This window comes from Pelobates fuscus, chromosome 4, assembly GCF_036172605.1.
Source record: "Pelobates fuscus isolate aPelFus1 chromosome 4, aPelFus1.pri, whole genome shotgun sequence".
NCBI lineage: Eukaryota > Metazoa > Chordata > Amphibia > Anura > Pelobatidae > Pelobates > Pelobates fuscus.
The window spans coordinates 296,153,576-296,178,492 of record NC_086320.1 but is presented as its reverse complement, the minus strand read 5'-3'; the positions used below and the strand labels follow the sequence as shown (position 1 = coordinate 296,178,492).

At 39.8% G+C, this 24,917-nt stretch overlaps 1 protein-coding gene across 1 annotated transcript in view; it reads right to left on the bottom strand.

Moving 5' to 3' along the window:
• STT3B (STT3 oligosaccharyltransferase complex catalytic subunit B) overlaps positions 1–24,917 on the bottom strand; it is a 95,321-nt gene that overhangs the window by 40,468 nt on the left and 29,936 nt on the right. The window contains exons 2-3 of the mRNA XM_063452216.1: positions 20,588–20,696; positions 2,852–3,139 (exon numbers count right to left, since the gene is read on the bottom strand). Of these exons, the coding sequence (XP_063308286.1) occupies positions 2,852–3,139; positions 20,588–20,696 (397 nt within the window). The remainder of the gene's footprint in view (positions 1–2,851; positions 3,140–20,587; positions 20,697–24,917) is intronic.

The window sequence follows — 24,917 nt, the reverse complement described above, 5'->3', positions numbered from 1 at the left end:
CTAAGCCAACTAATGTCCCTTAAAAGGACATTCCACTGCCCAAACACAAAATACATACAAATCAGTTTAGTAGATATACTCCAAGTGACAACATGCATTTAAAAAGGACACTACAGTCACCCAAATTACTTCAGCTCGTTAAAGTGGTATGAGTGCAGTGTTCCGGTCCCACTTAGTTGACTGTCGCTGCATGAGAACAGCGAGAACTTGCATGAGAACTTGACGGTCGCTGCATGAGAGGCACTACCTGGTGGCTAACCGAGATTTGGTCACTGCAAGAGAACATACACAGTCAGTTAAATCCCCATAGGAAAGCATTGAAACAATGCTTTCCTATGGGAAGGGCCTAAGGCACGTGCAGCACATGCGCTTTAGGCCCCGCAACCAATGCAGCTCCATGAGATGTCTTTGAAAGGCACATGTTCTGGGCAATTGTTTAGCTTCACTGAGCAAAACAAGCCAGGAAATAACAGGACTGGTTGTTTGCTTGAAAGCCGGAGAGTGTATGTGAGAGTGAATGAAGAAATAAATAAAATCGAATGACACGCTTTACACAAAGCTTTTCAGCAAGAAAAAGTGATTTAGAGGTCTGGAGTCTCACCTTTACTGTAGCAGCAGCATAAGAACCATCACTGTAGAGTAAGACTTCAGACTACAGTTATAAGTATCAATCTGCATTTCTGCTCCTACTAGAGGCAAACTCTCTTACTCAAGAAGTCAGTAAGGGAGTGCTGATATTTCCTATGGATAAGGTGGAGAAAAACTAAGGACTTTGTTCATTTCATTTATTGGATTCAAAAATATTCTCAACTGTGACCAATCAGTTTTGGAGAACCAGAACTCACAAAGTATATGTATTATTTAATATCCATGGTAGTATTTATAGAGTGACGAGTCTGGTGGCAATGTCCCTTTATTGGAGCAGCTTTACAAAAACTGGGGCTCTCCCAAGCCTATATTTCTTGTGAAGATTTACAATTAACAGTCTTCACCTTTGGTATTGTGAAACACGTTGAATGTTTCTGGAATCAATTCTTAACTATCAAAAGCATCCAACTGGCCAAGCATTGCCGTTGATGTTCATCCCCTGTAAGTAGGTCCACAATATTTTAACAGGAGGACATCCATCAGGAGGAGCAGTTGCCTGGAGCACTATCAATTTGTTTTGTTATTTTCTAGTTAAAGGGGGAAGTGAAAGGTTTGACTCTATACAATGGCACGGCAGGCGCAATTACCACTTTAACCCCTTAAGGACCAAACTTCTGGAATAAAAGGGAATCATGACATGTAATGTGTCCTTAAGGGGTTAACTTACTATTTATTTATTTTAAAGGGGTGTGGTTTGACTACATATAATGGGAGGGTGTCAGAACTATGGTCACCATAACCACTATACGAGCTCCTTTAATAATGCCTTCAATTACAGCAACCACAACAAAATTACAGGAACGCTATAGCAACTTGAAAATACTAGAGTGGTTATTGTGCATGCAATCTCGGGTACAGAGTGCTGCATCAATGCTATACTGTTTGACAGAGATGTTCAGTCCTCTGCAGCCCGGCCTCCAGAATGGACAGGAAAATTTAAGTTGCAAATACTTGGGTCTAAAAGGAACACTCCAAACATCTAAAATACCTTAGTTTGCTATAGTACCTTGTGTCCTATTTTTATTTCATAAAGTGCAGATTTCAAAAGACATTGAAACGGTTATAAATTAAAGGGACACTATAGTCACCAGAACAACTACAGCTTATTGAATTTGTTCTGGTGAATAGAATCATTACCTTCAGGCTTTTTGCTGTAAACACTTTTTAGAGAAAATGCAGTGTTTACATTACAGCCTAGTGATAACTTCACTGATCACTCCTCAGATGGCTGTTAGAGATGCTTCCTGAGTCATGGCTGCCTAAAATGCATCCAAACATTCAGTATCTCCTCCCTCTCCATGCAGACACTGAACTTTCCTCAGAGATTCATTGATTCAATTCATCTCTATGAGGAGATTCTGATTGCCCAGGGCTGCGTTTGAATCATGCTGGTTCTGCCCCTGATCTGCCTCTGTCAGTCCCAGCCAATCATATGGGGAAGCACTGTGATTGGATCAGGCTACCACTTCTGATGATGTCAGCAGCCATTTTTTTTGTGTGAGGCAAACAGCATGCAGATCTACAGCTTCTGGCTTAAATACAGTAAGATTTTGATATATTTATGGAGGCATGAGGGGCCCAGGGGGGGCTAGATGGTGGTTTTAACACTATAGGATCAGGAATACAGGTTTGTGTTCCTGACCCGATAGTGCTCCTTTAACCTTATTACACACCCTTGGCTGTACAGCAAACAACCGGTCCTGTTACTTCCTGGTTGTTTAGCACAGTGGAGCTAAACTCAAGTGGCAGGCAGGGCACCTGCCTTGCAAAGACTTCTCATTGAACTGCATTGTCAGTCTAACTGGACAGCCACAGAATGTCTGGGCTGTGTTAGAACGAAGAGCTCACAAAGGCTGCATACAAGAGATCTGCAGATTTTGCAAGCAGTTTTAGATATAACCCCAATAAAAAAATGCATTACATGCATGATTTCATATGGAAATATCTATCATTTTTGTCTAACAGGAAACTAAATTACACCACGGAAACAGATAACAGAAGGCAAAGTCAAATCCCCCCCAAAAAACCAAAATGCATTTTAGTCACCTTTTAAAATTGTGACAAGTATGCTGAAAAACCAGTGGTGTGTGAGTAACATGCAGATGAATGTGCAGACAATTTATGCAGTTCATAAAGGTAGTTATTGTTTCTCTGCCAGAGCGTAGAGAAAGGCTACAGGGAAGAGGAAAATCCAATTACTTACCCACAAATAATATGTAAACTGCAGTGCAAAAATAGCAATGCCTTCATTGTCAAAGGATCCAGCTACTGATCGGGATATGTAGCCTGGCACTATAGCAATAAAGCAGGCAGCTAAAAGCCCTGCTCCCTGGTTCCATAGTTCTCGAGTGAGCAGGAAGGTGGAAATTGATGTAAGGCCGCTGAAAACAGGCGCTAGGAATACACATACATCTCTTATATGAACGGTTATGTTCAGCATATTTAAAATCCAGTGGAAAAGGCCAGCAGTCACCATCAATCCAGGGTACACCTGAAAAGAGATAAAGATAGAAAATGTTCAAAATGTTCTAACCAAAAAAGTGGTAACATAAGTCTATAGTAAACCAGTAAGAATTAACAGCAATATTCTTATGCAGCTGCAAAACGGTTTTAGAAGTCATTGAAGGGAGTGAAGACATTTTAGGAGCCGAAGGAAATTTTTTTTTTTTTTAAATTATTATTATTCGAACTGCAATACTAGTTACCGTATATACTCCAGTATAAGTCGACTCGAATATAAGTTGAGACCCCTAATTTTACCATAAAAAAACTGGGAAAACTTATTGACTCGAGTATGAAAAAGACTAGGGTGGGAAATGCAGCAGCTACTGGTAAATTTCTAAATAAAATTAGATCCCCCAAAAAATTATATTAATTGAATAATACATACACACACATATATACACACACATACTTTTTAAATTATATTATTTAATTTTTTATTTATATTTATTTTCGTCCCCCCTCCCTGTTTGTTAGCTGGCCAGGGAGGGGGGCTCTCATTCCCTGGTGGTCCAGTGAATGGGTTGTGTAGGAGGGGGGCTGGCAGAGAGCTGTTACTTACCTTTCCTGCAGCTCCTGTCAGCTCCCTTCTCCTCCACTGTAAGTCTCGCGGCCGCGCGGAGCATTCCCCGCGGGGAATTTACAGTGGGAGCTGACTGGACCGGAGGAGAGAGAAGGGAGCTGACAGGAGCTGCAGGAAAGGTAAGTAACAGCTCTCTGCCAGCCTCCAACAGGCCTGGTCTGTATTATGGCAATGTAAATTGCCATAATATAGACATTAACTCGAGGTGTGTGAAGAACACTATGGGCCAGGGAAGGGGGGTGGGAGGGTGTGAAGAACAACGCTATGGGCCAGGAAAGGGGGGAGGTGTGAAGAACACTAGGGTAAAGAACACTAGGGTCCAGAGAAGGGGGCATGAAGAACACTGAGGGAAGGGGGGGGGGGGGGGAGGAAGAGAGGAACATTAAGGGAGGATACTAGGGTACAGGGAAGGGAAGGGAAAAGGAACACTGGGGTAGGGGTGGACCACTAAAAGGGAGAGAAACATTAAGGGGAATGGGGGGGCCACTAAGGGACAGCTAGTGGGGGTCAGGGTGGGGACGAGTTCCTACCGCACATATTTACACACACAAATATTCTTGAAAAACAAAAATCTGACTGGCATGTATATTTTGTGCATTTACCACTTCAGAAAAGATGTGCAAAAAAAAAAAAAAAAAAAAAAATTGTTAAGCTATCGGCCTGAAAGTTCACAAATTATAGGTAGCTGCTCTTAAAAAAAAAAAAAAAAAAAAAAAAAAAAAAAAATCAATATCGGTCGATCCCGAATTAACACCACTGAATATGACCTATAAAGTTAAAATTCAACACAACATCTTAAGGGGAAAAACATATTTTTTTTTTATTTTTTTTTTTTTTTTAGAAGTTATATCAAAGAAATTACAACTCCTCTTTAATAAGTGCTAGCATTCCATTTGAGCATCCCATCTGTAAATACAAATGGATAAATCAGAAGTTTAGTAGAAGTATTCATATTAATATTTACAAGATGTTGAAGTAAAAATAAATAAAATTTAAATAAAAATACAAATTAACAAAAATAAAATAGGTATGCTTTGGAAAGGTTTCACTCATTGAAATGTACCTTGGTCCTGAAACTTTAAATCCTACTTAACTAAAGAAACTGTCAAATTAGAAAAAGATCATTAGGCAGCCCATTTAAAAGTGTCCTAAAAAAAAATGTTACGGTATGATTTTTTTTGTGCTGTGCTATATACGGTTAAATCTTTGTAAACAGTTTCAGCACAGACACTGGCAGTGCTGTTGCTCTAGTGTAATCTGTTTAGTGATCAACCTAGCATTTTCGTTGCTAGTCAATTGCCTGGTAGCAGGAATCTCCATCATTCACCTTTTCATATAAATGTTTAGTGTTTCTGGTCCTTCAGCAACTACCTGTTACTTTTCCCTTACATAACACAATTCTCTACCTAGTTACAAGTTGGAGCCACTTTGATTGGTTTTTAACCCCTGTTTCAGGCAGATCTCTGCAGATTTGTGTTTTGTAAATCCTAGCTTGTTTGCCAAGCAACAGGTTAACCAAATGCAGAACTGCAGTCTTTGCTACTCTCGCTATGGGCTCACTTTCTTGCTCTCACTTAACCTTTGTAATCAATGTCCTATAAAGGACATCATGCATATGTCCACATTGTCTTGGTAGAAGCCTACTATAGGGCTAAAATATTGAACTTGTTTGCTGTGACACCGAATCTGCTTCAATAAAAAGGCAATTATATTCACCTGAAATTTGTTCTGCGAATGCTCTCATTTGTGTATATACAGTAATTATTAAAATCAGGTTTGTCAAAATGAACAGACTTTAGTTGAACAAATCAAACAAAAGCAATTGAAATGGCTCAACACAATGAATGCTTCAAATAGTTTCCCCAAATTCAACTGAAAATGCAACTTATAATGACCTCTAGAGTCTCAAAATTATTCCACCCCTTCATGGCAAGCATCTTTAGTACTTCGTAGAGAACCCTTTTGCTCTTATGACCTGCTGCAAACTAGATGCATAGCCAGCTTTTGGCAATATTTCTAACGAATCTTAGCCCCTCCAGTTCAGGAATATTCTTGGGCTTGTGTGCTGCAACCACCTTTTTTAAATCCCCCCCAGAAATTGTCTATGGGATTCAAATCAGTTTACTGATGGCCACTGTATAGTTTTCCAGGACTTCTGCAACCAAGCTTTGGTGGACTTTCAGGTATGCTTGGGAAGATTGTCTTCTTGGAAGGTCCAATGACCCCCAAGTTAAGCTTGCTCACAGACGGCATGACGTTTTCTCGTAGGATTTCCTGATACTTCAATTAATCCACCTTGCCTTCCACACATTCCAAGTTTCCAATGCAAATCAGCCCCAGAGCATCATCAAGCCACCATTTAACTGTAGGTAGATAGAAGATTGAAGCATACGCTGAAAAAAGAAAAAAAAAAAAAAAAAAAAAACTGCCTCCTGATATACTGCTGATCCATTGAGCCTAAAACTTCGTTGTTTCATTGCTCTACAGAACAGAACCCAAAACTTGTGTTCATGTACGTCCGACAAAAAAGAAAAAAGTCCCTAAAACGGACACTATAGTCACCCAGACCACTTCAGCTCACTAAAGTGGTTTGGGTGCCATCTCCCCCAGGTTTTAACCCTTCAAATGTAAACATAGCAGTTTTAGAGAAACTGCTATGTTTACATTGCAGGGTTAATCCAACCTCTAGTGGCCGTCTTCCTGACAGCCGCTAGAGGAGCTTCTGCGATGCTGGATGCGAAATGCGCATCCAGCGTGCAGAAAGTCTATAGGAAAGCATTGAGAAATGCTTTCCTATGGACTGTTTGAATGCGCGCGCGGCTCTTGCCGAGCACGCGCATTCCGCTCCACTAGGGAGTTGATGTCAGCAGGGGAGGAGAGGTCACCAGCGCTGAGGGAGCCCGGCACTGGATTAATGCAAGTAACTGAAGGGGTTTTAACCCCTTCAGCACCACGGGAGGGTGGCCCTAAAGAGTATATAGTTTCAGGAAAACAAGTTTTTTTTCCCCCTGACACTATAGTGATCCTTTAAAGGACCGCGGACATACCGGATACGTCCGCCGCTAGTTAGAGCGCTGGAAGCCGCTTTAATGGTATTGCAGTGATGCCTCGATGTCGAGGCATCATGCAATACCTCTCCTTACTGCCGGGTGATCACACCCTTGGAGCGATTACTTCCGGGTTGCTCCACGTGGTGCCCGGCAGTTAAGCAGAGCATCGGTAGCCATCGGACAAGCTTCCTATGCTCTGCCTTTGTGCCGAGTGCCTCGACGGGAAGTGAAAAAAAAATTAATGAAACCTAATCACCCCCTGCCATGTGGCTCCCAAGATAGCGCTGCCTTTCTAAAGGCAGTGCATCATGGGGCTTCTGGGGGTGTCCCTAGCCTTCATCATCATCGAGGCAGGCTAGAGACGCCCAATCAGAGCTTGCCCCTATAACCATGTATATTCTAACTATGATCCCCATTTGTCTGAACAGGGCAATATTAGTAAATATTGACTCTGATCAGTATGGATCTCCCTCCCTCTTCACTTGTATTTTAGTGAGAGATCTAGGTAGTAATTTGTAAAATTGTGAGACCCAAAGGCTCTTTTCAGAGCCATTAACCCCGATCTTCCCAGTGATCACTAATCACTGGCTCTTGCACAGCCGCACTTATTTTGCAGTCTGCATTTTTTTGGGGGGGTTTTGTGATCACGTCACAGAGGTCATATAGCGCCAAGGCGAATGCCATCCTTGCGTTAGATTATAACGCGTCTATGACTCCGACCCGGATTTTGACCCTGCCAAGTGCTCAGATACATCCAGAGATACAGTGTCTGCTGCTAGTGATGTATCTAGTTATGATGTATCTGTGGCTGCTAGTCCCTCTGCCAGGAGGATACGTGCTGCCTCATCGCCTGAGGCCAGATATCCCACCCTTCACTGCAAATCCTGGCATTAATGTGGATGTTGCAGGATTTAGCCCTCAGCAGTTTATGGACGAGTTTCTGGGCGATGATGTATTGGGGAACATTGTCACCCAAACAAATTTATATGCCCATCAGTTCCGTGCTGCAAAGACAGACTCTTTTGGCAAAGCAGCAATGGGCCTCTATCAATGTGCCAGAATTTAACAAATTTGGGGTATTTACTAAGCTGATGGGCATCATAAAGAAGCCCTCCATCCGCTCCCACTCGAGCAGTAGCCCCATCTGCTCTACCCCCATTTACTCCCAGTGTATGTTGAGGAAGAGGTATGAAAGGATTCTGCATTTCAAGCACTTCAGCGACAACAGCCTGTTCCCCCCTAGGGAGCATCCCCAGTTTGACAGGCTGTATAAAATCCGCCCCTGATTACCCACTTCGCTGACAGGTTTGCCAAGGCTTATAGATCTGAAAGGAATATCTGTGTGGATGAATCTCTAATTAAATATAAGGGAAGGGTGGGATTCAAGCAGTATATTCCTTCCAAGCGCTCAAGGTATGGTGTAAAAGGTGTGTAAGCTCTGTGATAGCAAAAACTAGGTATACTCCAGACTTCCGTGTCTACGAGTGAAAGGATACCCACCTTGACCCTCCAGGTTGTCCAGAACATATGGGAACCAGTGGCAAGATCTGGGACCGGATATTCCCCCTGATGAACTAAGGGTATCACTTGTATATAGACAATTTTTATACAAGTGTCCCTTTGTTCAAGCTACTGTATGGTTTTGATACAGTAGCTTGCGGTACAATAAAAGAACTGCGCAGGTTTCCCAGGACAATTTGCACGCACCAGGCTACGAGGGGGGGGGGGGGGAGGAGGGGAAGACCTCAGTTCTGCTCCAAGAGGAGCTGTTGGCAGTTAAGTACAGAGACCAGAAGGATGTGTACCTTCTTACCACCATCCACACTGAGATGACTGTAGAGATCTCTATACGTGGCAGAGCTGAGAGCACAAGGAAGCCAGTGTGCATCAAGGCCTATAACTGGCATATGGGTGGGGTTGATCTAGCAGATCAGCTGCTGCAGCCCTACCTAGTTATAGGTAAGACAAGGGCCTGGTACAAAAAGGTTGCAATCTACTTAATGCAGATTGCAACCCACAAAGCTTTTTTGTTGTGCACAAAAGCAAACCCCGGAATGCAACCGACTTTACAGTTTCAGCTCAAGATCATTTCATGGATTTTGTACCATGATGCACCTGCTCCCCGGGCAGTGATGGGAGAGAGCTGGGGCTACACATTTTATTTTTATAATCCCCCTACTGCAGCAAAGCAGAATCCTCCAAAAAGATGCAGAGTGTTTTAAGAGAGGGCAGAGAAAATATACCGTATATTAATGTCCTGATTGCCCTTGTCTGACTGGACTCTGCTTCAAACAATACCACACACTGGTCCATTTTTTATTTTATTTTTTAAACATTTGCCGTTGGGTGTACTCTGGAGGCCTTGCAGAAAACAACCTGGAGTGTTTTCTTGCAACAAACAACAACAGGCTCTCCTAAAGTCAAAAAGCAATGTGTGTGTAAAAATGTAAACTGAAAAATTACAACCACACTTTCTCTAATTTTTTTTGCATGATGACCAGCTGTTAAAATTCCAAGTTGGAAAACTGGAATGCGCACCCTCCAAATAAGGTATTTTAGCCCCCAGAGAACCCGACACACCTGTACATAGGAGGTATCACTGTACTCAGGAGATGTTGCTGAACACATATTGGGGTGTTCTTTGGCAGTAATCAGTACATGTATGTCGAAATAAATCACCAATTTTGTTTTTGAAAAATTTGGCATAGATTGGTGGTAAAATGGTTGCATAAAAAGTCAAAATACCACAAGTTTAATACTATATATATATATATATATATCCACATATATATATATATATACCCACCAATGAAGAGGAGCACTCAGGGGTGAGTGCCCAAAGGATTATTTTGTGTGTGTGTGTGTATATATATATATATATATATATATATATATATATATATATATATATATATATATATATATATATATATATATATATATATATATATATATATATATATATATATATATATATATATATATATATATATATATATATATATATATATATATACATACATTCAGGGATTCCTGAGAGGTACAGATACATTAACTTGCGTTAATTTTGAAAAACATGGTTTGGAAATAGCAAAGTACTTGTACTTATAGCCCTATAACTTTCCAAAAAAAGCCAAGATCATGTTAACATTTGGGCATTTCTAAACTCAGGACAAAATTTAGAAACTATTTAGCATGGGTGTTTGGCGGTTGTAGATGCGCAATAGATTTTTGGGGTCAAAGTTAGAAAAAAGGCGTGTTTATTTTTTTATACAATATGATGAAAAAAATGGTATCTTTTGAAAGACCATTTAATGACGAGAAAAACAGTATATAATATATGTGGGTACAGTAAATGAGTAAGAGGAAAATTACAGCTAAACACAAACACCGCGGAAATGTAAAAAGAGCTCTGGTCCTTAGCGGTAAGAAAATTGAAAAACGGTCTGGTCACTAAGGGGTTAAAACTACCAACTGCTACTCGCACACAAAACTCTGCGCTTGAACTATCGGCTACCCGCCAGGGTACCCTGCGGATTATCCGGTATTATACTTTTCTCAATCTGTTAACTGAACATGTTTATTACTTGTTTTTTTTGCCAATCTTTTTTTATTAAAGGTAAATGCAAAATATCTACATGCAAGTCAGATTTTTTTATGTTTTCAAGAATATATGAGTGAGTGGGGGGGGTGCAAGGAAGGGGGTATAGTTTCCTCTTTTTTTCAGATTACATTTTTTTTTACCATTTTGTTTTAGTCCACCCTCCCTGCTTCTTACCTGACCCTACTAGGCGGTCAGGTGGAAGACCTTGAAAATTGCAGCCAGCAGAACATGCAGAGCCACTACCGGAGACACTCAAAGCAGCCCTCTTCAAAACAGATACTGTGCCAGAAATGAGATGCAATCCTTCAATTTGACCGGATGTATTGGGGCTGCAGAGGCTAGACTTTAAGTCTCGACTGGCAGTTCATGCTGACAACTTTGCAGAAGATGGGATTCAGCCCCAATATGCTTGCGTGGATTTCTGCGGTATACATGACCCCCAAAGACATGACTGAATCAGTGGTTCTCTCCCCAGCATTCTTGATCTGGAATGGAACACACCAAGGGTGCCCTCTCTCCACCCTCCTGTTTGCCATCTCTTGAACCATTTCTGGAGGCTGTCAGACAGGTGGTGGCATCAAGGGGATTGCTTATGGAGGAATAGCCCACAAGGTGGCCACTTCTGCGAACAATCTTTTTGTAGAGTCCAATTGTTATGTTGCCAAACTGACTGGCTGCATTTAAGACGTATGGTATAATCTCCAATTTAAAACTTAATATGCTCTCCCTGTTCCATTGCCCATAGAAGATCGAACTGAAAAGCAATTCCCATTCAAATGGCGCACAGAAAACATCATGTACCGCAGAATATTGTTATAAAAGACCTGGACCAATTATACCAGGAGAAGGGGCGGGGGTGGAACTGTGTATATCATGGTTCAGCAGGATCAAAAGCGGTAAAGATGAACCTGCTACCACAACTCCTATACCTGTTTCAGACTATTCCGATCTTGATCCCACATGCTCTCTTCCGATCACGCAGATCTGCATTTCTGAAGTTTATTTGGAAATCAGCGTCACAGAGAATAAAGCAGACGCAGCCTATACTCCCGAAACAGCTAGCCATTACATGCTTCCTGCCCTGCATACAGTCATACTACCGTGCCACACACCTATCGTGGCTGGTTGTTTTTCGGTATTTGTCACATGACAGTCAATGGGTCCACTTCGAACGCACCCAAGTCCAGGTACGCTTCCCATCGGTGATCTGGTCCACTGCATATTAGGCTTGCTGGTTGAGACAATTGTCCTGAATGATAACAGGCCTCTTTCTGCACTACTTGCCCGTACGTAGGTTTTAACCTTATAAAGAAGTTTCATCACGGCAATGAAACCTACCAGTACAAAGAGGCTCTCCCCATACTTCAGGGGCACTAGCTGAATGTAACTACCAAAAGTCATACCCTAATACATCTTATGGTATATGCCTGATGCCACCAGAATCTGCCATGTATGCTATTGAAACCTACACTTTGTACAACTTATCTAGGTCTATTCTTATTAATATCTGGCAATATTTTTTTTTAATATAGATTGTCAAAAAGACCACAAATCTTTCAAAGGGGCACTCAAAGCACCAGATTAGCGACAGCTCAATGTATTGGCTATGATAAAATGAGTCTTTGGGCTCCACCTTCCAGGTCAGAGAGAGTCTGACTGCTTGAGTAGTCTGAAATATATTTAAATAAAAAAAAAAACAAAAAAAAAAACCACACATGAAGTACATCCCATCCAACATCCCATCCAAAAGATCCCAATATGGGATCAAATTTTATAAATTGTGTGAAAGTGGCAGTGGCTATGTGTACACCTTCCGTTTATACGAAGGAACGGATAGCCACCTTGATCCCCCAGGTTGCCCAGATATAGTAGGGACAAGTGGGAAAATTGTCTGGGACTTAACGCAATTACTCAAAGGTTATCACTTGTATATGAATAATTTTTATAATAGCATCCCACTTCTAAAAAATGCGGTACTGCTTCCAGGCCGTGGCCTGTGGCACTTTTTGGAAGAGTCGCACAGGTTTCCCAAAGGCTCTAGTGAAAAAAAAAAAAAATAGAAAGGAGGGAAACCGCAGCTCTCTGCCAGAAAAAACTGCTGGCACTCAAGTACTGAGATAAAAAAAAAAAAAAAAAAAAAAAAAAAAAAAAAAAGGAGGTTTTCATCTTAACCACCATCCATGGTGAAATCACTCGCAGGGTTGCAGTACGTGGAAGGGAGGAATTTAAACAGGTGCCATACAGCATTATGCATACAGCATTATGATCAGCATATGGGAGGAGTTAACCTGTCCGATGATGCAGCCGTATTTGATCAAGACCAGGGCATTGTATTAAAAAAAAAAAAAAAAAAAAAGTGGAGATAGAGATATATACACACACACACACACACACACACACATATACATACATATATATATATACATATACATATACACATATACACACATACATATATACATACATACATACATATATATATACCGTATATACTCGAGTATAAGCCGATCCGAATATAAGCCGAGGCCCCTAATTTTACCCCAAAAAACTGGGAAAAATGATTGACTCGAGTATAAGACTAGGGTGGGAAATGCAGCAGCTACTGGAAAATTTCAAAAATAAAAATAGATACCAATAAAATTACAATAATTGAGGCATCAGTAGGTTAAAGGTTTTTGAATATTTATTTCAAAGAAAAACAATATGGTATCAACAATAACTTTAACAGTACAAAAACCAACTAAAGCTAAAACAGCTAAAAGAGTTAAAATCCTTCAAAACTGGATTCCTCATCGTCTGTATGTCCAAACAGAGCTTCAACTGTAGCTGGTGTGAGGTTATCAGCGTAGACATTGTCATCATCACTGAGTTCGCAGTCATCACCATCACTGCTGTCCTCATACAAAGCGCTGTCTTCACTGCCATCCATAGCATTACTAATGCCACATTTCTTGAAGGCGCGTTGCACCATGTCCTCTGGAATCTCTTCCCATGCATCACGAACCCATGTTGCTATCAATTCTATGTCGGGCTTCATCAGATTTCCAACTTTTGTCAGTCGGGGTTGACCAGATGACATCCATTCATGCCACCTCTTTCGCACACGGTCTTTGAAAGGTTTATTTAAACACACATCTAGGGGCTGCAATACAGATGTAAGCCCACCTGGAATAACGGCCAAAGTAACTTGAGATGACTTTGCCAATTTTTTTATGTCATCAGATGTGTGGGCTCTGAACATATCCCAAACTAGCAATGATGTTTTTTTCTTTAAGGCTGCTCCTGGTCGTCCGTTCCAAATTTCTTCCAGCCATTTTTTTGTTCCGTCTTCATCCATCCAGCCTTTAACATGTGCGCGCACTGTAATTCGTGGTGGGAATTTGACCTTTTTAGGCAAGGTCTTTCTTTTAAAAATAATGACAGGCCGTAGCTTAGTTCCATTAGCCAAACATGACAGAACAACTGTGAAATGGTTTTTTTCATTTCCTGTGGTTCTGAGTAAAATAGTTTTTTCTCCCAAACTTGCCACAGTTCTGTTGCTTGGAAGATCAAATGTCATGGGTGTTTCATCCATATTCCCAATATCTCCCAGGTCATAGTTATGGATCCTTCTTTGTTTTATGATGAATGAATGGAATGACATCACTTTTTCATCAAGGTCTTTTGGCAACTTCTGGGAAATCTTTGTTCTTTGCCGCAAACATAGGGCAAACCTATTCATGAAGCGGGTACACCATCCTGCTGATGCAACAAAATTTTCAATGCCTGGTGCTTTTAATTTTTCATCTTTAGCCATTTGAAGGGCACGTAAGCGAATTCCCATGCGTGTTACGCAGTAACCATTTTGACGACACTCCATAACCCATTTATTCAATTCAGTTTCTAGAGCCCCATATGAAGTCGTTAAACCACGTCGAGCTTTTTTTGCCTTTGGAATCTTTTCCAAGTCAGCTTTCATTTTCCGCCACTCCCTCACTTGTTTTTCGCCAACACAAAATTCCCTACTTGCAATACGGTTATTGCTTTCTTCTGCTCGACACAACCTTGAGCTTGAAACCAGCTTCGTATGACCTGCGTTTTTGTTTTGGTCCGGGATTAGAAGTACTGGGATCCATTCCTAACAGGATAAAAAAAAAGACTTTGAAAAAGAATGCCAACTATGTTTGCATAGAGCAGCCTGTGTTGGGGCTCATACTATACACGCAGTGTTACTGCATGCGCTGCGTTACGGCCGGCGTGCAGGAGAAAAGAAGAGCGGTGATATCAACAGTCATTGGACCACCCACAGAGGCTGTAGAGGATGAGTGGGAGACACTGGAGAACACCCACACTGCACCGGAGAACCGGTAAGTGGGACCAGTGGCCCCTCCGTCCCTCCTTCTTACCCCCCCGACAGACAATAACACACACACATACAGAGACACACACACATACAAAGACACATACATACAGGCACACACACATACAGGTACACATACAAAGACACACACATACAGACACACACATACAGACACACACACATACAGACACACACACATACAGACACACACACACACAGACACACACACACACAGACACACACACACAGACACACACACACAGACACACACACACAGACACACACACACAGACACACACACACACATACAAAGACACATACAGACAGATCGACACAGTCAGACACACACAAGCCATACATACAAAGGCACACATACAAACAGACAGGCACACATACATATTACAGACAGACAGACACATACATACAAACACACACACACTTAATATTAAATATACCGTAGATAATATTTAAGTCACCCTCCTGTTGCCTACCTTTTAGGTGCAAAAGGGTGACTCAGGTTGATGGGAGTCTGACTCCAATTTCTGACTCCCTGTATATAATGCAGTGTGTGCATTATATATACACACACACACACTCTGCATTATATACAGAGTGTGTGTGTATATATAATGCACACACTCTGCATTAAATACAGGGAGTCAGAAAAGGGAGTCAGACTCCCATCAATCTGAGTCACCCTCTTGCACCTAAAATGCAGAGTGTGTGTATATAATGCACACACTCTACATTATATACAGACATTTGAATTTTATGTGCAAGAGGGTGACTCAGATTGATGGGAGTCTGACTCCCTTTTCTGACTCCCTGTATTTAATGCAGAGTGTGTGCATTATATACACACACACACTCTGCATTAACTACAGGGAGTTAGAAAAGGGAGTCAGACTCCCATCAATCTGGGCATTTATTTGTTTATTTATTTTTATAATTAAATATTTTACAGTGTTTTTTTTGTTGTTGTTGTTCCCCCCTCCCTACTTTATACTTGGCCAGGGAGGGGGGGCTGTCCGGGGGGAGGGGGGGCTGTCCGGGGGGCGGGGGGGCTGTCCGGGGGGCGGGGGGGCTGTCCGGGGGGAGGGGAGGCTGTGCAGGGGAAGGGCACTTACTGCCGGTGGAAATCTCGCGGTCTGCTCCCAGTGGAAATCTCGCGGCCCGCGTGTCTCGCGAGATTTACACTGGGAGCTTTGCAGAGGAGCCGCGCGGACGTGCTGGGAGCTGACCGGAGCTGCTGTAAAGGTAAGTAACAGCTTCTCCGGCCCCCAACATGTCATGGTCTGTATTATGGCAATGTAAGTTGCCATAATACAGACCTAGACTCGAGTATAAGACGAGGGGGCTTTTTGAGCACAAAAATATGTGCCAAAAAACTCGTCTTATACTCGAGTATATACGGTATATATATATATATATATATATATATATATATATATATATATATATATATATATATATATACACACATACACACACACACACACACACACACACCGTATATACTCGAGTATAAGCCGACCCGAATATAAGCCGAGGCCCCTAATTTTACCCAAAAAAACTGGGAAAACTTATTGACTCGAGTAGAAGACTAGGGCGGGAAATGCAGCAGCTACTGGTAAATTTCTAAATAAAATTAGATCCTAAAAAAATTATATTAATTGAATATTTATTTACAGTATGTGTATATAATGAATGCAGTGTGTGCGTATGAATGCAGTGTGAGTGCAGTGTGTGTATATGAATGAAGTGTGAGTGTGTGTGATGCAGTGTGTGTTTGTGTATGTGTTGGTGGGGGTGGGCATTTTGATAAATTATTAATTATTTTATTAATTATTTTTTTATTTATTTATTATTTAATTGAATTATTATTATTATTTTTTTTTTCGTCCCCCCTCCCTGCTTGATACATAGCAGGGAGGGGGGCTCCTTCCCTGGTGGTCCAGTGTCATTGGCAGTTCAGTGGGGGGGGAGAGGGGGGCTGGCAGAGCTGTACTTACCTGTCCTGCAGCTCCTGTCAGCTCCCTCCTCCTCCGCGCGGTCTGTGCAGCTCCATCTGTCAGCTCACAGTGTAAGTCTCGCGAGACTTACACTGGGAGCTGACCGAGGTGCTGAACGGACGGCGCGGAGGAGGAGAGAGCTGACAGGAGCTGCAGGACAGGTAAGTACAGCTCTGCCAGCCCCCCTCTCCCCTGGTCTGTATTATGGCAATGCAAATTGCCATAATACAGACTCTGACTCGAGTATAAGCCGAGTTGGGTTTTTTTCAGCACAAAAAATGTGACACACACACACACACACACACACACACAATGCCTTTGTAATTTTTACAATGGCAAATGCTGAGCTGAAATGCATTTTTTCCATTTCAGTTTCAGCTCATTTCTGGGTTGCTTGAGTGGGGACCATCAGTGGAGCCTAGCAGAAGAATGTGGCAGGTCACTTCTGCTTCAGAATTCCAAAAAAAAACAGAAAAGGTGCAGGGTGTGTTACAAGAGGGGCGTAAGAGCTGAGACCAGTTATTACTGCCCTGATTGGCCCTCCTCAGCCCAGCCTATGTATTGGCCACTGTTAAAATTTTCCACACCCAGGCCGAATAAGTAGACCAGTTTTGTGTGATTTTAGTCATCTGTCTGATTGGTTACCGAATCTTGGCTTTGTCTCCAGTGATCCTTGACCTCGGCTAGTCCTATCGTTGTTTCATTTCTCTTTACTCCTTTGACCTTGGCTATTCTCTGCTTTTATAGCCCAGCCATTTAAAGGACAGGTATTACAAGTTTCTCTCTGTGTTCGGTCTGTGTTTTGGTTTCGGAATCCATAACAGCTTTGTCCGGGACGCAGATGACTGGGTTCTCCCCCTGATAAGTTTACGCCAAATATTCTCCCTTTCACAGCAAAATCGTATGCACTTGTTTATAATTTGAATTGATGAGCTGTTTATATTTAAAAATAGAAGTGGCCTATCAATATCAAGGCTTAATGGAAGAGGCGATTTTAAAGATAACATTGTTGTATATAATAAAATATGGACAAAATGGCTCGATTAATATAAAGAATAGATAATCTGTGGACAACAAACCCGTGCATAGCTACTTCTACTCATACAACTCTAGCGATGCCTCCCCAAAAGATTGGCTCTTGATGAAATAATATATTAACAAACGCCATTGGTACCGCACATCCCCTTCTGTTCTCGTTTGGCTGCCCTGAGGTGTTAGGTATTTTTATGTTGTTTATATCATCTATGTTTTGTGCACCATTTAGTCTTTGTTGTTTCATATTCGATAATGAATTCAACTCAATTCAGAACTATAATAACCTTAGAATTTAATATCTACCGATTATGTAATTGAGAAACATAATGTATGAGATTACGTTGAAATATTGCAAGATAATATTGAGGTTTGTTCTGCTCGATATGAAGACATTGTTGAACATACATTGTTATTTGTTAATACTTGTTAAATTTGTAAAAAGGTCATTTGCAATCCTTGTTTGAAAAATATGAAAGTGGTGTGTCTCCAATGTGCCCCTTCAACATCCACATATGCCTGAAAAAGGTAACATGGGGGTATTGTTGTACTAAGACGACATAGCTGAGCAACATATTAGGTGTTAAACTGCCGTAGCATACATAAGGATTGCTACATATACAGTAACATCTCCAAGTGTGTCAAAAAGGCAGGAAAAAAAAATGCTAATTGCTACTAGACTTGGTACAAACTAGCAAAAAATGATCCTATGCCAAGGTTTAAAATATGCCTTTTGAAATACCCTGGATTGTTTACTTTAAGAAATGGTAGGCCTTTGTGGGGTTTATTTTTTTAAAAAATGTTTGTCAAACTGCTATTATGCCCCAAATTGAAACATGGGCCCATCAAATCCGTCTCTCAAAATTCAACTGTAAATACTGAAATGGACAGGTCTCCTATATGGCACTGTAGCTTCACGAAATAGTGCCAAAGACATTCATTGGCGGTATCATTTTACTCAGAAAACTTCGCTGAGCATAACTTTGGGGCTTTGAACTTCGTGGCACATATGAAATACTCAGCAGATGTAGATGAACACAAAATAAAGTTTTGTATAGGAATAGCACACACCAACTTTACAAAATACATATGAGAAGTTCTTTGTTATAAGTTTGTGTATCAAAAATTTAATAAAAATAAATAAGTTTTACTCCAATACTTAGAGATTGGTGGTAAGTAGAAAGTGTCAAAATAAACCTTCGTTAAATAGCCTGTGATGTCTACTTTATATAAATAAATATATACTTTTGTGTGGCAATTTTTTCTTTTACGGCTATTAAGCTTACAAGACAAACATACCAAATTCTAAAAATAGCTCCACATTAAAAGTTTATTTTACTAGTGTTTTGTGACCTGTAACTACAAAAAATAGAAAGCAATACTAGACCTGAATGCATTTTTGAATTTTTTTTTTTTTTTTTTTTTTAAGCGGCACGGTCATGCTGAGCTTACCTTTCTTTAATAGATTCCTCTTCTCTCCCTCTGTCAGGATCTGTTCTCCATTTCTTCCTGCGTGCTCTAGTTATCGTTTAAAACATAAGACAAAGTAGGGACTACTTGTCTTATGGATGTTTCCTACGCTTGACCAGCGGAGGAGCAAAGTGTGCTTCACATCCGGTTGTCAGAGCAATTTTCCCACCCATGGAGGGAAGCCATCTCCACCCATGGAGGGCAGCGCGCAGACAACTTCACAGGGCGGGGAAAGGCTTATAAAGCCTTCCCACACCCTGCAATTATGCTCAGAGCTTAATAACAGCTCCCCAATACTGTGAGAATTAGGGCTCTATCTACCAAGCAGCTGCAAGATGCAGTCACGGCACAAATAGGATCGGAGTTTTCATTCTAAAGTCCAGAATTGCGTCCCACAAATGGAGAAACTGTTCTCATTCTATTAGGATTAAATTCGGTAGTTTCGCCAGCATTCTAAGTGACAGGACGTTCGGGAAACGTGAAAGGAGGCTTTGCGGGAACACTGAGGAAAAGTGAGAATTGTGAAAATTGCTCTGACCACCGGATATTAAAGGACCACTATAGGCACCCAGACCACTTCAGCTCAATGAATTGGTCTGGGTGCCAGGTCCCTCTAGTTTTAACCCTGCAGCTGAAAACAGCAATTTCACTGAAATTGCTATGTTTACACTGAGGGTTAATCCAGCCTCTAGTGGATGTCACTGAAAAATCAGTGAAAAGACACTGACGTCCATAGGAAAGCATTAGGAGGAGAGTTCCCCAGCGCCGAGGGAGCCCGCTGGAGAAAGGTAAGTGACTGAAGGGGTTTTAACCCCCTTTAGCCAAGTTTGTTTTCCTGGCACTATAGTGCTCCTTTAAGCACACTTTGCTCCTCTGCTGGTCAAGCGTAGAAAACCTTCATGAGGCACAGTAGTCCCTACTTTGTCTTCTGTTTTAAAGCCAACTAGAGCAGACAGGGAGAAATGAAAAACAGATCCTGACAGAAGAAGAGAAGAGGAATCGATTAAAGAAAGATAAGTTCAGCATGACAGAGCCGCTTTAAGCTGTACCAAAACGGTGGAAAAGAAAAGTAAGACTTAAAATATATATATTTATTTTTTATTTTTTAAATAAAATGAGTATGCACAATATAGATGTATGGGTAACATCAAATTAAAGCCCTTTTTGTCCTTACAAAAAAAACTATATACATACACAAGAAATTAGAAAGCTAGATATTGTGGTTGAGAAGACAAACATTTGCTTTGGTCTTTAAGTACTAAACAAATAAAGCTTGGTCCTTATAAATGTTAATAATGAAAAAAAAAGTAAAAACACAACGGAAAGAATTTACAGTCTGATACTTACTGTTCCGCCTACTATTCTTCCCAGTGGATACCATGCTCGTTCATCAAACCAATTTAAAAACTCATAAAACCCATGGGATGCCAGGTGATGTGTTGATCTATAGTTGAACCTGCATAAGAGTATAAATGTAAGTTAATACTGTAAGACTAAATATGCCTTTTCACAAATAATGGCATGCTTGACATTTGCGTAAAAGAAAGAAAAAATGCCTACTGAAAGACTTACGCGAGTTCCAATATAGAACAATTTGTCTTCTACTGCATGGAAACTGACATTCAATAGAAAAAATAATTTCTAATAATATTGCTTGTTTACATGTTCCAACAGTCACTTTGTAGCTTCAGTCAACATGATAATGTATGTTCCTGTTTTTTGCCATAATGTGACTAATTGATAAAAACAAGAAACAGATTTACACTAACTGCTGTTTGCAGTTTTGCAGTTAACATGTATAGTCCAACAAAGAATAACTGCTGTGCAAGATACGCAATAAAATACAATCACAAAGGATTAGTGGCAGGCTTCTGATCAAAGAGGCAACCCTTCTGATATGCAGAGGAACATACAAATTCCAATTATCATACTAAGTTTCAAAATACATTTTATGCAAAATCAGTTTTCACAGGGAATGACATTGAAAGTCAAAAGATTTCAAAACAGAATCTCCTCCGGCTTTTTAAGTTCTAGCTGCAGCAGAAAAATGTCCCAGTAAACTAAAATATATCATTCTGACATTTGGAAATGGCTTTGACAGAGGAACAATTCCTTCTACTTTCAAGAGTATTTTGTTCATGTATAATTTGGGTTAGCAAACACTGCTCAAATAATTCACTTTATTCAAGTGCTCTCCTACATGCATGCTGAAATTGAACATGATCTCAAGAAAACATTGTAATGCGACAAAACCAAAGAATGCAACACTCCACAGACCAACCAGGAAATTGCACTAGGTGCAAAAAGGGACACAGCACCCAGACCACTTCAATGAGCCAAAGTGGGCTTTGTGCCTACAGTGTCCCTTTAACCCCTTAAGACCAGAGGGCGTACTATTACGCCCTATTTTAAGCGGCTCTAAACCCCGTCGGGCGTAATAGTACGCCCTCCTTTTTTTTTTAAACTTACCCAGTCGCTGGCGATCGCGGTTGGGGGCCTTGCAGGGAGCCCCCCGCGGCAGATCCGTCCTCCTGGGGGCCCCCCGCCATGTGAGAGTGGGGTCCTTGTGAGGACCTCACAATCACATGGCCGGCTGAGGCATTGCCAGCAGGGGGACTAACCAATGACAGTTAGTCCCCCTGCTGGCTGGAAATAAAATAAAAGTTAATCCGTGTAAAAAAAAAATAAAAAAAAAATAATCTACTTAGATCTCATACACACACAGTCTAGGTGTATTTTAATATATATAAATATCAAATTACACGTAGACTGATCCTGATTAAATATATATTTATATATGAAAAAATAAATATGTAAATACGTTAAATAAAATGTAAAAAATAATAAAATATATAGATGTGTTATTTCGTTCTAACTGTATTGTGATATTAATATATATCAAAATACATGTAGAACGAATATATATATATATATATATATATATATATATATATATATATATATATATATATATACACACACACACACACACACACACATACATACATACATACACATATACACATATATACACATATATACATACACACATATACATACATATATACATACACACATTAATTCTACACATATATGTAATATTTTAACATAATTAGGTATCCTAATTAATTACAATTAGCGGGACCTGCCTGACAACCCATGCCGAAAGTAAAGGGAATTTAGTTTGCTAGCACTATATTTAACCCTATAACTTTCCAAGACACCATAAAACCTGTACATGGGGGGTACTGTTCCACTCGGGAGACTTCGCTGAACACAAATATTAGAGTTTCAAAACAGTAAAATGTATTACAACGATGAGATCGCCAGTAAAAGTGATGTTTTTTGCATTTTTCATGCAACAAACAGCACTTACACGGACGATATTATTGCTGCGATACTTTTTACTGTTTTGAAAACACAAATATTTGTGTTCAGCGAAGTCTCCAGAGTACAACAGTACCCCTCATGTACAGGTTTTATGGTGTTTTCAAAAGTTACAGCGTCAAATATAAGGCTTGTGTTTCATTTTCATCACATAAAAATTCGCCAGATTGGTTACGTTGCCTTTGAGACCCTATGGTAGCCCAAGAATGAAAATTACCCCTATGATGGCATACCATTTGCAATAGTAGACAACCCAAGGTATTGCAAATGGGGTATGTCCAGTTTTTTTTAGTAGCCATTTGGTCACAAACACTGGCCAAAATTGGCGTTTTTTGCATTTTTCACACACAAACAAATACTAACGCTAACTTTGGCCAGTGTCTGTGACCAAATGGCTACTAAAAAAGACTGGACATACCCCATTTGCAATACCTTGGGTTGTCTACTATTGCAAATGGTATATAAATTGTATTCCTGGGCTACTATACAATCCCAAAGGCAACATAACCAATCTGGTGAATTTCAATTTCAAATGTAACGCGCTATATTTGACCCTGTAACTTCCCAAAACACCATAAAACCTGTACATAGGGGGTACTGTTTTACACGTGAGACTTTGCTGAATACAAATGTGTATTTTATTACAGTAAAAGCAAACAGTATTATGACATTGACAGTTAAAATGTCATGTAGAACTTAAAAAAAAAAAAAAATTCTTATTTTCTCCATTTTTCCATTTTTTTTTCATATTAAATTATGTTTCCTAGCTAAATATTTGATATTAAATGAAAGTCCTGTTTCCCCTGAAAAAAAAAAAAATGATATATATAAGGGGGGTACATTTAATATGAAAGAGGTGAATTACGATTGGACAGACATAAAGCGCAAATGCCAGGTTTTGTTTAAGTTTTGTTTTGTTTACAACTTGTACATTTGGCTCAGTCCTTAACCCCTTCAGGACCGCTGACGGTTCAGGACCGTCAGCGGTAAAACGTGCGTTTGGACTGCTGACGGTCCTGAACCGTCATAACGGTCTGGGGCTACTTACCTGATCGCCGTCGGTCCCACGGCGGCGATCAGCGCTCCTCCCGGTCCAGGGGGACTGCCTGTCTGCCCGGGCAGTCTCCCCTCGGCAGATCAAGACCCCACAGCCATGTGATCACATGACCGCAATAGGGGTCCATGTGTCTGCCTGCAGGGGGACTGTCTGTGCTGACAGGCAGTCTCCCTGCATTTGTAAAATCATAAAATAAAGTAAAAAAAATAGCAATCAGTGTAAAAAAATAAAATTATAATACGTACGTGTGTGTGTGTGTGTGTGTGTGTGTGTGTGTGTGTGTATATATATATATATTCATACCAAGTGTATTTTTATATTTATATATACGTATATTAATATAAAAATACACTTATATTAAATTACACACGAATATATACAATGGTATATATTATAAAATACAAATATGTTAATAAAAAACAAAAATAATTTTTAATAATTAAAAAAAATTATATATATGCAATTTTATTCTAACAGCATTTTGATATTGAGAGATAGATAGATAGATAGATAGATAGATAGATAGATAGATAGATAGATAGATAGATAGATAGATAGATAGATAGATAGATAGATAGATAGATAGATAGATAGATAGATAGATAGATAGATAGATAGATAGATAGATAGATAGATAGATAGATAGATAGATAGATAGATAGATAGATAGATAGATAGATAGATAGATAGATAGATAGATAGATAGATAGATAGATAGATAGATAGATAGATAGATAGATAGATAGATAGATAGATAGATAGATAGATAGATAGATAGATAGATAGATAGATAGATAGATAGATAGATAGATAGATAGATAGATAGATAGATAGATAGATAGATAGATAGATAGATAGATAGATAGATAGATAGATAGATAGATAGATAGATAGATAGATAGATAGATAGATAGATAGATAGATAGATAGATAGATAGATAGATAGATAGATAGATAGATAGATAGATAGATAGATAGATAGATAGATAGATAGATAGATAGATAGATAGATAGATAGATAGATAGATAGATAGATAGATAGATAGATAGATAGATAGATAGATAGATAGATAGATAGATAGATAGATAGATAGATAGATAGATAGATAGATAGATAGATATATATCTCTATCTATCTATCTCAAAATACACTTAGAATGTAATGATATATATCTATGTAAAAATAAATAAAAATACGAAATATACATATGTCCATATACATAATTACATAAA